This window comes from Rattus rattus, chromosome 10 (genome assembly GCF_011064425.1).
Source record: "Rattus rattus isolate New Zealand chromosome 10, Rrattus_CSIRO_v1, whole genome shotgun sequence".
Classification (NCBI taxonomy): domain Eukaryota; kingdom Metazoa; phylum Chordata; class Mammalia; order Rodentia; family Muridae; genus Rattus; species Rattus rattus.
Genome location: NC_046163.1, coordinates 71,311,251 through 71,325,570, shown reverse-complemented (window position 1 = coordinate 71,325,570; position 14,320 = coordinate 71,311,251). Strand labels below are relative to the sequence as shown.

Genomic DNA, 14,320 nt, shown 5'->3' with positions numbered 1-14,320 from the left:
AGAAGTTCAGAGGAATAATGGGTGCAGCTGGAGACACCAGTTCAGTAGCCCCACAGATCGACAGGTTCCTGGGAACTCCCTCTTTTCAAGGCCTCTCTCATTATATCTCCATGCCAAGTCCTCAGGCGGCCTGGGATGGGACCGCATCCATGTCTACCCTCATTGTCGGGGCAGCAAGGAGCCATGAGACTGCCCTCTTAGGATTCCTCACCTACCTTCCTTTCCTTCTGGCTAGAGTCTGGTCTCATCCTCAAAACCCCTCTTCTCACCACCATCATCCATCGTCCTGAGGTCCTCTAGCCTCTCCCAGGCCGGCACCTCCTTCCTCAGATCTTACCTCTCTGAACATTTCTCCCTGGCATTGACTGTCCTCTGAGCCCCCAGAGCTCTGTGTCCTTATCACAGACACGAGTCTGCATATAAAAGCATGCGTTTTGAGGGTGGCAGGAGAAAAGGCCCCAGCTGGACAGTGAGCCTCTCTGGGCCAGGCCATGTCACCTGCACATGTCTGTGTTCCTGCAGCACATGTACTGGCTGCCCAGTAAGTCTTGGCTGCTCTCATTCCTCTGTCACTGTCAGCTTGGCTCCAACATGAGCGAGATTTAGGAGTCTCAGATGGGATGGGCTAGTGAGGTGGCTTATGGGTAAAGGTACCTGCCACCAAGCCTGATAACCAGAATTTGATCCCCAGAACCTACAAGGTAGAAGGAGATAGCCAACTCCTGCGAGCTGTCCTTTGACCTCCACATGCATGCCACGGCACATGTGTACTCACACATGTACATACGCACATGCCGTGCACACAAAAAGTATAGTTAAAAATCTTTAAATTAAGAATGCCCAACGGTCCATGCTCCTGGATCATGCTCACCTTTCATTTTATCCATCATTTCCATGGTCTCCCCAAAGAGCTCCTCTGCCTCCGCCTTGATGCTCAAGATCCGATTGCCTTGCTCACCCAGCATAGAACTCTGACCCAGCCGGTCCTTCAACTCTGTATACCTTTGCTTAAGTCTCTCAAAGCCCTGGAAAAGAGAGGCCATCCTCAATACCACCAAGAGCATCATCTAAAGTCTGAAATGCCAGAGGCTAACTGGCACCACCCAAAAAGCACACAGCCTCCTAGTATCCCTGGGGCTTGGGTTTGCCTATAATGCCCTATCCCTGACCCACAGGGGATGTCTTAAAATGTCTTTCCTCCTGTTGTGTTTCCTCACTTGCCAAGTACAAAATGGCAGGGTTTTATCAAGGTATGTTGCCAACGATGTCACTAGACCAGAATCGCATGTGCCCGTGCTCCTGGGTAAAGTGAGTGGTACACCTGAGATACTGAAAGGTCTCTTTGATCTTCTTTGTCCTGATTCTGACTAGGATGGAGCCCCGGGTGTCTGTCTAAGACATGAACGTCTGACCAGGCTGGAGACTTGGGGGATGAGCCCCAGAATGGGTATCAAGAGAACTACTTTGTAGATGAACGTGGATCTCATTCATAAACAGAGAGTACCTAGGGTGCTCCTTGTACCTTGCACCAGCTACCCAGAGGAGCAGGGGTGGGTAGATCAGACACAGGGTATATTCCGGTCCACCCTGAACCATTCTGATTCTTTCCTGTATAATCGTATAAAGTGTAGTAACCCTTACTCCTCAGAAGCCCTACTCTGGCACCATGAGACTGGGATGACTTTGCCATCTGTATACCTCCTGAGCATTCATGGCCTGATTGCTGGCACCCTCTGCAAGCTGCTGGGCCTTCATTGCCTGTGCCTGCTCCTCCTGGGCCTGATGGCGGAGCTCCTTCACCCGTGCCCAGAATCCACTCATCTGTTCCTTCATGCCTTTCACCAGCCTTTCAGCTGGTACCAGGACCTGCTGAACCTGCATTGAAAGACAAAGGAATCAGGGTTTGTGTTGCATCTCACAAACGTCCAGGGGCCTCATTTCCCTTGACTCTCTTGCTTCACGAAGGAAAGTCTTCCCTTGACTTCAAGCTACCTGTCCATTGGTACCCAGGCTTTCTCCTCCTCCAGCTCCACTCACTTCATCCCCAATGCTGCTCAGATCCAATCCCTGCTTTTGCCTCCTGAACACGTGAGACAAATCTGAAGCTCAAAGCCAAGCCAAGACCTCCAGGGTAGCATCATACTCCAGCCATCTGCCTTGTACCAAAATCTATTCATTCGAAAACATGGGGGGCCCCTAATGCCTCACCTCAGTAACCCTTTCCTGGATGAGCCGAAGAGAGCGGCCAGTGCCCTGCATAGTGTCCTGAGCCTCCTGCAGAGCCACGGTGCCCTGCCTGAGGTTCCCGACCACATCATCCACCTGCCCTTCCACAACGTGGGCTCGGCTTCTGAGTAAAGGAAAAGGAAGGGGAGAGAGAACCAGTGAGCAATAAATGAACAGATATGGGCTCGATTCTCAACCGTTCTGGAGGACACTGCTCTTAGGCAGGTAAAGACAAGGGAAACATTAGCTCTCTCCCCACAGGACCCAGGGGCAGCCGTGTAAGAGTGATGCCTCAGGGTGCTCTCTGGGAACAAGCTCCCTGCATGAAGTACTGGGTCATGTGTATGAAATGCAGCCTGGAACCTGCAGACACCCTTGCTTCCCTAGCCATGGTAAGTCCTTCCCGTGTTATAGACCCTGTACCTCTCTCCAGCCAACCAGTTGGAGAATAAACATAAGCCCAGATCCATGAGGAAGGCACTGGGGCCAGTGGCCATACCTGGCCTTCTCGGCCTCAGCCTGGAGCCTGCGGGCCCGTGCAATGTCTTGCTTGGTCTGGGATAGCACTAAGTCCACGTTAGGGAGCCTGGCAGCAATGTCCTGGATCTCTTTCATCTTGCGCAGCACTGTAGCTGAGTCTGTGGGTAGCCAGAGAGCCAGCACTGCCTCGCTGACCTGTTGGATGGTGGCTGCATCTGTGTGAGGATCTGGAAGACAGCCAAGCAAGGTATCAGACTGGAGGCTGCACTAGGCTCTTCTAGGGTCAGCAGCCCCTCCCGGCTGGGTAGCACTACTGGAGGAAGTCTGCTATAGCCTGTGTTGTTTCCCCAAGAGCCTTGCTCCTCCTGGCCAAACCCAGGTACCAGTAGGGGCTTGGGGTTGGGGTATTTCCAGGACGCTATAGGATTCTTGTCCTGTGCTCTACCGAGAGGAGGAGGGATGTGGGCACAGCTGTGGCAGCTAAGTGTCTGTGCCACAGGAAGCTGTGGGCTTGAGAGAGGAGGTGGTGCCAGGCAGCTGGTGCTGAATAACCACAGCAGCACACACATAATCAGCCCCAAATTGGAGGGAGCGGCCAGGAATTGGAACGGCTTCCTTGGCAATGAGACCCCCTTCCCTGCACCCGTCTTCAGGCCCAAGTGCTCATTTTTGCAAAGGCAGAGAAAGACTACTATTTTTTTTTCCCAAAAATATCACTGTCTCAGGCCAGGCCTAGCAAAGGACTCTAGAAGCAGCATTCCCAGGTCCTCACCTCTTCTTCCTCCCCAGCGCACAGCATGTCCCCTATCCCCCCAATAAACATAGTCTTCTAGATTGTCTCTCTTCTCTTTCTGTAGTATGAGCCCCCTGAGAACAGAGACTGGATTTTGCCCCTTTAGTGTCCCCAGATATCAGCTCGGGCCAGGCACTTGGAGGCCCTTTGTATAGGGGGGAAAATGAAAGACTGAAGAGAACTTGCTCTTGGCCAATTAGGTGGCCTAGGCTCAGTTTCCTGACCTGTGAAATGCCTTGAGTGACAGGTCCCCCTCCCCATCCTGGGCTGTGCTATGTCCCCCTCAGTTAGCCAGTGTTTCTACAAAATGTCTCAGAGAGAGATTGAAGAGAGAAGTACAGAGGTGACACCTTCTCATCTCTCAGCTGCTTCTAAATAACATTCTGGAGGGGAAGTGTCCGCTTGTCCAGATAGTTTAGCCTGTCCTGAACCCCTCTGGGGTTCTGGGACCAGGCTCTCTCCACAGGCAGCAAGTGACATGGATTCCATCCACTGCCCCTCTCCACACCAGGTGGAAGGTCCTTTTGGGGAGAAAGGAGACTGGATGTTCTACACTATGTAACAACACACCACAGGAGCCCAAGGTGCAGCCATGGCTGTTTAACTAAGCAGTAGTCCTGTCTCACCTTCAGCTCCCTGGCTAGCTTAGCCTGAGTGGCTGCTGTTGAGAATTGTGATACCAGGCCTTCCAATACCACCTACATTAATAACTGCTCCACAAGCCCCAACTGTGAACTTCCTCAATTCTACCTGAAGGGCTACCAAAGGCAACACTCCTTCCTCCATAGGTCTGCCATTCTCTCCCCTGGGCAGTAGCAGCTGGCACTGGCACCTCCTGCCATGGGTCTGCAGACTAGAATCCACCAAGTGCTGGCTATGAGAACCCTGTGGGGTCCACCCACATCCAAGCCTCTCTCAGGCCCACCATCCCCTCTGCTCCATACTTATCATTGACCCTGACCTGAAGTGCAGCTTAGCTGAGGCCTGAGAGCTCCTGCCTGCTCCCAGGAGCTGAGCCCAAGCTACACAGAGTCAGCCCCTCCCAGCCTGAGCCCCGGCCTGCTCAAGTTAGCATAAGATGGCTATTCAGCCTCAAGCCCCAAACCTTTACTGTCCTTTGTCCTTATGTGCCAGGCACCTCTGCCCTGAACTCCCAAATCATGCTCCCCAGTGGCTCCCCCTGCTTAAGTCAAAGAGCCTCTGTGGAGGAGCCCCTGGACTTGGTACTATCTGCACCCCTTATGGCCCCACACATGGCCTGCTGTCTGCACTCGGGAGACAGGTTTGGCCTATTTGCTACTGCAGTAGTAGCATGAGCTGTGGCTGCTGTGCCCAACTCTCAGCTCATACCAACCAGGCTTCTAGACAAGTAAAGACCTGGCAGGGACCCCAGAGCTAATAATATCAGTTCACATGCCAGCGGAACCTATAATTTGTCAAAGCACATTTTACAGCAGTTCCTCGGTCCTCAGGATAAACCTGTGGAATACTACCCAACCCCATTCTCAAGGGAAAGATAGAGTCTAGAGAAGCAACCTCCCCGAGTCCTATCTCATGCCCTAGGCCTCTGAAGAGAGTTCATTTCTTTCTTCATTCATTCATTCATTCATTCATTCATTCATTCCATCAGGCTTATATATATGCCAGAGATACCATCACGAACAAGACAAACGGCTTTCCTAGAGGCACACTCACAATGAACTGTACAACCACTTCTGAGTAGAAAGAGGAGCGGAAGATGGGAGGAGGGGAACAGACAGGGAGACTGCACAGGCCTCTCTGGGGAGGTAGCATTTAAAGCTATAGTCTTGGAGCTGTTTATCCCAGGCCAGCAAGAATCAGTGAAAGACCCTGCCGTGGGCACAGGCCTGACAGGTTGAAAGATGTCCGGTGAACAAAGGAAAGAGAAACAGACACAGAGATGAGATGGACAGAGGTCAAGAAAGGAGCCCAGGTTCATCCAAGAACAAAGAGGGGGAAGCTGGAAGAAGGGTAGGAGGGCAGCAAAAGCAATAGCCAAACAAAACAAAGCAAGACAAACAAACCAACCAGACACGAGACAAGGTCAAGCCAGAGTGCAGCTGCATGGTGGGAAGAAGGAAGCGGGAGACTAATGAACTAGTGGGTTCATGGTGGGCGTGAAGAGCAGATGGGAGCCGGAACGCTCACAGGGAGTGAGGGGCAGCTCACCTGTGAGGAAGCCCCGGACCTGCTGGATGAGAAGCCGTGTGCGCCGGACATCTTCCTCCATCTGTAAGCGGCTGGTACTCACCTGGGTCTCAAGGCGCTGGGCATCTGATTGGACCTTTGATGCTGCCTCCTCAGCTGCCCTGATCTGTCAAAACACATCATGGGTCAGAAAGGGACAGTGCCTCCAAGGAGCCTCTGGGCAGCTCCCAAGGAATCTGTGGGGAGTCCTCCGTGGCCTTGGGACTTGCAGCCAAACCCCATCTGCAGATCATATTTATGTAGGAGAAAGCTCCGAATTCTGCTTTTACCCTTGCTGTGGGTACATTAGACAAATCAGCTGAGATCTCTGGGCTATACTCCCCTAGCTGTAAAACGTACACTCTGGATTGCTCAGGGGACTTTGTGCCCTGTGACTCTTGCCCCCATGTCCTGAAGCACCTACCATTTGCCTGGTCTGCTGGAGCTGGGTATTGAAGCTTCGTAGCTGCTCAGCTACCTGCCCTGCCATGTGTAAGGCCCCTCTGGCTCTGGGCAGGGCTCCCCTGCAGTGAGAGCCACAGGCTGTACCATTGTCCTGGGGACACAGCAATCCAGGGCAGTCTCCTGGGGTGCAGGCTGTCTGCCTAGAGCCACCACAGAGCTGTGGAGAGATGAGGGTGTCAGAGGCCCCTCCACAACCACTCCCATCCCACACTAAACAGCCATACATCTCCATGGCAACCATAACCATGTTCCCCTGGCAATCCTGGAACACACAGCAAGGACATGGGGTCAAGAAAGAGTGGGGTAAGTTCTGAGCGGAACAGATTACAGGTGTGAGTGTTTCAGGACACTGGGCTCTCATTCTCAGTCACCTTGTTGATGGTGGGTGTCAAGTCAGGGAGCGAAGCCATCTCTAGGCGCAGGGCCATGAGCTGAGCTCCTCCAGCTCCTCCCTCTCCAGTCTGTCTCTCCAGGCCTTCTACCTCTCTACGACTGTCCCTCAGCTGGCTCAGCAGGCTGGAACTGTCGGATACTTGCTGTGCAGCCCGGGAGGACTGCTCATAAGCCATAGTCAGCATGCGGAAGGCTCCTGAGGAAGAAGGGTTGGAGGCCTTGGGTATGGGTCTTTCTCCCTAGGGTGAGTAGCCTGTGCCTCTGTCCTCACCTGAAGGGTCCACACTGCTTAGCTTCTCAAACTGCTCCTTCTTGCTCCGGTACATAAGGAGGAGGCGATTGAAGCTTCTGTCTAGATTCCCCAGGTCTCCAGAGAAGGATTCCATCTCCTCCTCTAAGGGTAGGTCCAGGGGCAGGCCCTGAAGAGTCCTCCTAAGACAGAAGGGTATTTGGTGGAATATAGGGAGAAGCTGTAACCGAGTCAGAGAAGCAGGCTGCATGGGGAAGGACCTTCCATGAGGGTATGAGAGGGCACAATCCACATGCTACTGAGAACTCTGCCAGGCAGAGGCTCAGACAAGCTGAAGCCAGGGCAAGGCCTACCCCATCTCTCCGCAGGTGGCTCTGTGAATGCTTGCTCTCTCTCTCTCTCTCTCTCTCTCTCTCTCTCTCTCTCTCTCTCTTCTCTCTCTCTCTCTCTCCTTGACTTCTGTCAGTGCAATACAGACTTTACCTCCTCCTCCATCTCCTGGCTGTTCCTGGCTTCCATGAAGAGGGCCACCCTGCTGGCTCCTCTGTCTCCCCAGGCTGACTTCAACTCTCACCTTATGCTTGGGGTGTTTCCAGTCTCTCCTCTGCAGCCTGACCCTCCCCTATCCAGCTTCAACCACTGCATGCTCAACAGCCATTTCTCTCTGGCACAAGCTGGGAGTATCACTCCAGGCCCTGGGTCCAGAGCTTCAGTATCTCTGGCATCTCTCTGTCCTCATGCCTCAGGACCTCTCCTACATCACCAGGCTGTCCGCTCTTACACATCTCTACCATACAGCCTTGTTCAGGCATAGCGTGCACTACCAAAACACAGCGCATTCCTGTGCTGTCCAACTGTGGACTAGTTGCCTAATTCTGAGACTTAGGTCACATAGCACTTCCCCTGTGAAGGCCACCATGGCCTCCTCTGTGAAAGTCTTAGTTCTCTAACATACCCCATGTATCACATCACTGTCTAAAGGTCAGACACCTTAGCCCTTGGCATATAAAAGCCACGTCTTGCTATCTTAATGTCCCAAGTGCCTTGCACAACGTCTGTATCCTATTAGGTACTCAAAAGTCATTTACAAGGTCTGGAGTGATGGCTCAGTGGATAAGAATGCTTGCTCTGCAACTGTAGAGACCCCAGTTCAAATCCCCAGTGCACAAATAAAAAGCTAGGCATTGACCAAAGTGGTGAGCTTCTGAGTCAATGGAAGACCTTGCCCCATGGCAGTTACATCATGCAGTAACAAGAGTCACCTACTAACCTACTGTGGCCTCTGTATACATGTGTACCTGCACACTCATGCACAGACACACACACAGTACACACATGTAAAATGAATAAATGAATGAATGAATGAATGAATGAACAGGTTCCAACAAGCTGTAGCTCATCCGGGAGCCTCCTCAACCCCAACACTGCCCAAGGTGACAGAATACCTCATGAGAAGCACAGCCTCTTTCATATTCCTTCTGGGCTTGGCACCATCCACCAAGGCTCAGGGAACACAAGCTAATTATAGAAGCTTCCAGAACCTGAGCTCCTAAGGAAGGCGCCTCTGCTGGTTGGAGGAGTGTGGGTAGGACTGCTTCCATTTTAAAGACAAATTCAGAGATATTTTTAGTGCCCTGTCTTTTGGATGCCCTCTGCCAAGGTGCTAATCCAGGGCTGACTATCCCACTGGCAGTGCAGGCTCGGGAAGATACTAGGCTCGGGCTCTGGTCTGTTGTCTGCACAGCTCGTCCCACCTGTGCCTGTCTCCACGTTTGCAGAATGGAAGAAACACCACCACTCCACCTTCACAGACATGCCTTGGTAGCTAAGAGAGGATGTATGTAGAAATGCCCCCAGTGAACTGGAATAAACCAGTACAGCCCTCACCCAAATCCACTGGCATAATCCCTCCAACAGCTTAGCAGAAAAAGGACCTACCTGATAGACAGGATGGCATTGGTCACCTGAGCCACATCCCGCTCTGTGACAGAGGTGCCACCCAGAATCTGTCTGACCTGCTCGATCTTGCTCTTGGCATCTAGCAACCGAGAAGCCAGGCCACGGTCCTCCAGACCTGTCCCTGTGCCCAGGCCTTCAGTGGTATTACGGAGACTGCCAAGGCGCCGAGCCTGCTCCTGGAGGTCTGTGTCATAGGCCTGGAAGCAAGAGTGGCAGGCCACACACACTGGGTAGCGGTCGCAATAGCCTCGTTGGCACTGGTCGCAGCGGGGCCCCGTCAAGCCGGGGCGGCAGAGACAACGGCCTGAGGTTTTGTCACAGCCAGGACCCTCGGTTCCTCTGAAGTCACAGTCACAGGCTAGAAGCCGGGAGAAATGACAGTCAGAGGACAGTCAGTCTGTCAGAGACAGAGGACAGTCAGAGGACAGGAAGAGGAAGGGGTGTGGTGAGGATCAAGAAACTGGGCCTGCTTGGGTGACGTAGACTATCCATCCATTGACATCATAGAGCAAAGTTTGTCCTTTGCACCCACCACATGCCTGCCACGCTCCGAGTTACACATCTACACACGTGAACCTATCTGATCCGCACACCCATTGCACATCATGCTCTGACTTCCCGCTTCTGTTTAGGAGGCAACCATGGCACACAAGGAGCCCAGTGCACAGCACCTCTCCTTTAAGAGCAGAATTATGAGAGGGGAGAGAGCTGCTTAGACCCTGCAAGGCAGAGCTGAGACCAAGGCTGACCATTAGAATCCAGTCCTATGCCACGGCTGATATATAAGCCCTCCAGGGAAGCACTGCAGTCCCCATTTTCTCCACTGCTGCTGGCCACTACCCTCAGGCAGTGGGAGCAAAGCTGCCCTACCTCTCATCTTAGATTGTGAGGATCTAGCTTAGTTAACCTGATCCGGGCACAGGGAGGCCAGGCAGTCTTCAAGTGCAGATGCTAACAGGGCTGCCCAAGCTATCAGACTTCCAACCATATCAAGGCCCTTCACCAAACACCGGTTAACCCTCCCCTCTACATGCCTGCTGCATGATCATGTAGTAAGTACTTACCTCGGCACCCTGTGGCCACGTCTCCATGGGTCCGGTCGGGACACTGACGAATGGCTGCAGAATTACATGTGAGGCCACCAAACCCTTCCCGACAAGGACACTGCCCTGTAAACTGGATAAAGAGAATGCCTTCTGGTCTCTGTGTGACCTTGCTTCTTCTGGGTGCTATGCCCCAGACCCCTGCTCTACAGACCTGGTGCTCCCCAAAACTAGGGCTCCTACTCAAAGACAAGCCCAAAGTCAAGTTCTACCAACAAGTTGCAGAAGGTAGGGAGAATAGGCCTGGCCCAAGGCTGAGAACTATAGGGGGAGGGAGAGCTGGTGGCCTCCCCCAAGGAGAAAGGGGACAGATGTACCTTTGCCTGGCTGTAGGAAGACCAGAGAACAGTATACGGGGAAGCTGAGAGACACTGGAGGCGGGCCCTCTCTGTGACTGAGGAGCCCTTGGGCATGTCACTCATACCTGGTTGCACTGGGAGCTGAGGGAGTTGCGTGGGTCACAGGCACAGGGCTCACAGCCCCGGCCGCTGGCCAGCTTCCAGTAGGAAGGGGCGCACTGGTCACATTTGGGGCCCACTACATTGGGAAGACACAAGCAGCGTCCAGTTTCCTCCTCACAAGGCATATCTTGCCGGGCACCTAAGATGCTGCAGTCACAGGCTGTGGGAGAGAGGAAGGGCTAGTGAGCACAGGTAGACACCCAGAGAGAGGCTGGCCCCAGAAAACATGCACCAGAGAGGGCCCAGCCCTGGCAAAGCAACCTGCCCTCTGATTTACTGGAGAGAGCCTCAAGGACCCTTCCTACCTACCAAGCTCTGTCTGGCCCTGCTTCTGGACACTGTGTTCCAGACTCTTACTCTGCAAATGGAATTCAGGGCTAATGCTGTACAGAGCTGGTACATCAACCTGAAGTTGAGCTCTGTGATGAGACCAGCCTGAAGTCACAGGGCTTGTCCTTGTGCGTAACATGGCTTACTCATAAGGCCACTGCGCCTTCCCAGCCACCTGGCAGTTTGGCAGCCAGCCCGCCCACCCTGGCACTGGCTGACTCAAACCCACCTTCCAACCCAGGCCTGTGCTGCCACTTGCTGGAGGACTGTGGCAAAGCACACATGCACAGAGAGGGGTTTTCCTCTGAGAACACTCCAAGGACAAGGCTTATTCTGATAGCTCCCCACCCCACAGCTGATGTCACCTCACCGCACACCTTCCCGGGACTTCTACTCACGATGGCAGCCCTGTGGGTTGGCGAAGGTGAGCCCTGTGAAACCAGGCTTGCAAAGATCACAGCGCTCCCCTTGCACGTGGTCTTTGCACACGCACTGGCCTGTCAGTCGGTCACAGGGAGCTCCTGGGACTGCCCCGTCTGGATCACACTCGCAGGCTGAGTGGCAGGAACAAAGGAAAATCAGAGCATGTGCTAGGATCTCCCACTCCAAGTCCCCCAGCCTCCTGACCCCAGCTAAGCATGGGACCCTGGTGCCTGTTTCCCCATCTGCCACATGAGAAAAGACATTTCTTCTGAGCAGTAAATGGTAAATGCAGAACAGGTAGGACAGTGCTTGATTCCTGTTAAGGACCATGCTTGTTCTTGCTTCTATGGTCGTCACTTCTTGAGTGATTTCCATGACTACTCTCACAGGCTGCACTGCCCAATCGGCACCGCATCCTCCCAGGAGGGTGCTATACAGGTGAGGAAGACAGTGCTTGCAGATGTTAGCATCCTGGAGATCATCCTGGGGGTAAGGGAAGCAGACTCAAGTCTGTCTCACTAGTTCCAGACGCAAAATACTGGTCAGCTACTGAGCTTCTCCTGCCTGCTCCCGGACTCCTTTGTGTCTCTCAAAACTCAAGGCTCCTTTGTCCCCAAGGTTTGTCCTGATCAAACTGACCTGAAACACTTTTTTCTAACCTGTTTGTCTTCTTCTAGGTCAGCAGTTCTCAGCCTGTGCATCACAACACTCCCTTTGGGTTGACTGACCCTCTCACTGGGGTCACGTATCAGATGTCTTTTGCATAACAGATATTTACAGTACAATTCGTAACAGTATCAAAACTACTGTTATGAGGTACAAACAAAATTGATTCTGTGGTCAAAGGTCACTATAACATGAGGAACTATAGTGAACAGTTGCAGCATTAGGAAGATTGAAAACCACTGTCCCATGTGAATCCAGTGGCCTGGTGGGCATGTTAAGCCAGTCCATTATTCAGTCAGTCAACAAATACTCAACCACAGCAATTTACCAGTCATTGTGCTGGGGCTGGAGGATTAAGATATAATCTCATGGTGGAGGTCTCAACACTGGGGAAACAGAAAACGAAAGGGGTGTCCTTGCACCCCTCGGTTTCACAATGTGTGTGCACCCCAAAGGCAGGAGTTGTGCTTCAGCTTTCTTCTCTCTGCACCCCACAGAAAGGCTGTATACTGATCAGCAAGCTCATTGCTTGATGGTCCAGAGACCAGAGAGGGTAAGTGACTTACTCAGTAGAGCACAGCTAAGTTAAAACAACCCACACGTCCTTCCTTGACACCAAAGCTTCCTTCTTTCTTGATGGCCTTCCTGTCCCCAGGGACAAACTAGGGAGAATGGATGGACAGTCATATGTCCCTGAAGCCATTACTCACGAATACAGGTCTCATGAATGGGAGCGCCTGGTCGTCTATTCCGGAAATAGTGTAGCTGACATCGCTCACAGTTCTTGCCCTCTGTGTGGTCCTGGCAGTTGTCACACACGCCTCCACTTGTCCCCTGGCTAGCAGCAAACACAGCTGGGTCGAAGTGGCAGGTCTCTGAGTGCCCATTGCAATCACACCCTAGACAGGGAGATCTAAGGTTGACTCCATGAAGCAACACAGACCACCATGGCAGACACAATAGCACCTGCACCTCTATTGACTCTTCAAGATGAAGAGCAAGCAAGTGAAGCCCTATTTCAAAGGAGGCTAGGGAAGGGTGACCAAAGAGAGGGCTGAGTGGGCAAGCACTCGGGCCTCCAAACTCCATTTTGGATGCACTCCAGAAGAAAAGAGGGCCCCCTCTGCACTGTACCCCTTGGCATAACTCAGATGGGTCTCTGCCACTTTGTGATCAGCACAGACAAAGACTCAGTATCCAAGGACCATTGGATATAGAGATGTGATCCCTGGGAGCCAGATGTGTCTGACATAGAACAGGGAGCTTGGGGGCCAGAGGTTCTGGGAGCTACAGCAGGGACCAAAGCCTGGCTCTTCCAGGGCTAACAGAATAGAGGTGGAGGCAGTGGTGGAGGGGGTTCTAGCTCCACTCTAAACTAGAGATCCGAAAGACCTGGCTGAAATTCAGTTTCCACATAAGCAACAAAAGCAGATTCCCAGTGTTACAGGTAAGAAACAGAGGAATCAACTCCCATCCCCTTTGCTACAGTCAGGGACTGATCCCAGGTTCCTACTTTGGCACTCGTGGGTGTCCTGTCCCTCTGCAGGTCTCCATGGCCGGTTGTTGTAGAAGGGGGCACAGCGGTCACAGTTGGGACCAGCCGTGTTGTGCTGGCAGACACAGACATCGTTGACCTGGGAGAGGAGCCAGTGATTACCAGAAACAACACACGGGAAAGTCTGAGGGGCTGGACCTGCCCATTCCCCCTGCAGACCAGCATGTTTGCTCTGCAAGACCTTGCCTAGACACAAGCCCTTCCAGGATACCACACCCAAATGCTTCACACCCAAATGCTTCACACCCAAATGCTTCACACCCAAATGCTTCACACCTAAATGCTTCACACCTAAATGCTTCACACCCAAATGCTTCACACCCAAATACTTACACCTAAATGCTTCACACCTAAATACTCACACCCAAATGCTTCACACCCAAATGCTTCACACCTAAATGCTTCACACCTAAATGCTTCACACCCAAATGCTTCACACCCAAATGCTTCACACCCAAATGCTTCACACCCAAATGCTTCACACCTAAATGCTTCACACCTAAATGCTTCACACCCAAATGCTTCACACCTAAATACTTACACCTAAATGCTTCACACCTAAATACTTACACCTAAATGCTTCACACCTAAATGCTTCACACCCAACTGTTTCACACCCAAATGCTTCACACCCAAATGCTTCCCACCTAAAGGCTTCACCCCTAAATGCTTCCCCCCCAAATGCTTCACACCTAAATACTTACACCTAAATGCTTCACACCTAAATGCTTCACACCTAAATGCTTCACACCCAAATGCTTCACACCCAAATGCTTCACACCCAAATGCTTCACACCTAAATGCTTCACACCTAAATGCTTCACACCTAAATGCTTCACACCCAAATGTTTCACACCCAAATGCTTCACACCTAAATACTTCACACCTAAATGCTTCACACCTAAATGCTTCACACCTAGATGCTCCAGCCTTCACCCAGTTCCTGTGACACTGCAATGGCCAGGATCTACAGGTGAACACTCATAGTGTGTGCCTGTAAGAAGTCAC

General features: G+C 52.3%; 1 protein-coding gene across 1 annotated transcript in view; it reads right to left on the bottom strand.

Moving 5' to 3' along the window:
* Positions 1 to 14,320, bottom strand: part of Lamb3 (laminin subunit beta 3) — a 39,967-nt gene that overhangs the window by 2,118 nt on the left and 23,529 nt on the right. The window contains exons 7-20 of the mRNA XM_032915276.1: positions 13,271 to 13,391; positions 12,468 to 12,656; positions 11,067 to 11,222; positions 10,302 to 10,498; positions 9,839 to 9,950; positions 8,754 to 9,132; positions 6,837 to 6,997; positions 6,544 to 6,761; positions 6,132 to 6,329; positions 5,690 to 5,834; positions 2,726 to 2,933; positions 2,209 to 2,350; positions 1,699 to 1,875; positions 872 to 1,025 (exon numbers count right to left, since the gene is read on the bottom strand). Of these exons, the coding sequence (XP_032771167.1) occupies positions 872 to 1,025; positions 1,699 to 1,875; positions 2,209 to 2,350; positions 2,726 to 2,933; positions 5,690 to 5,834; positions 6,132 to 6,329; positions 6,544 to 6,761; positions 6,837 to 6,997; positions 8,754 to 9,132; positions 9,839 to 9,950; positions 10,302 to 10,498; positions 11,067 to 11,222; positions 12,468 to 12,656; positions 13,271 to 13,391 (2,557 nt within the window). The remainder of the gene's footprint in view (positions 1 to 871; positions 1,026 to 1,698; positions 1,876 to 2,208; positions 2,351 to 2,725; positions 2,934 to 5,689; positions 5,835 to 6,131; positions 6,330 to 6,543; positions 6,762 to 6,836; positions 6,998 to 8,753; positions 9,133 to 9,838; positions 9,951 to 10,301; positions 10,499 to 11,066; positions 11,223 to 12,467; positions 12,657 to 13,270; positions 13,392 to 14,320) is intronic.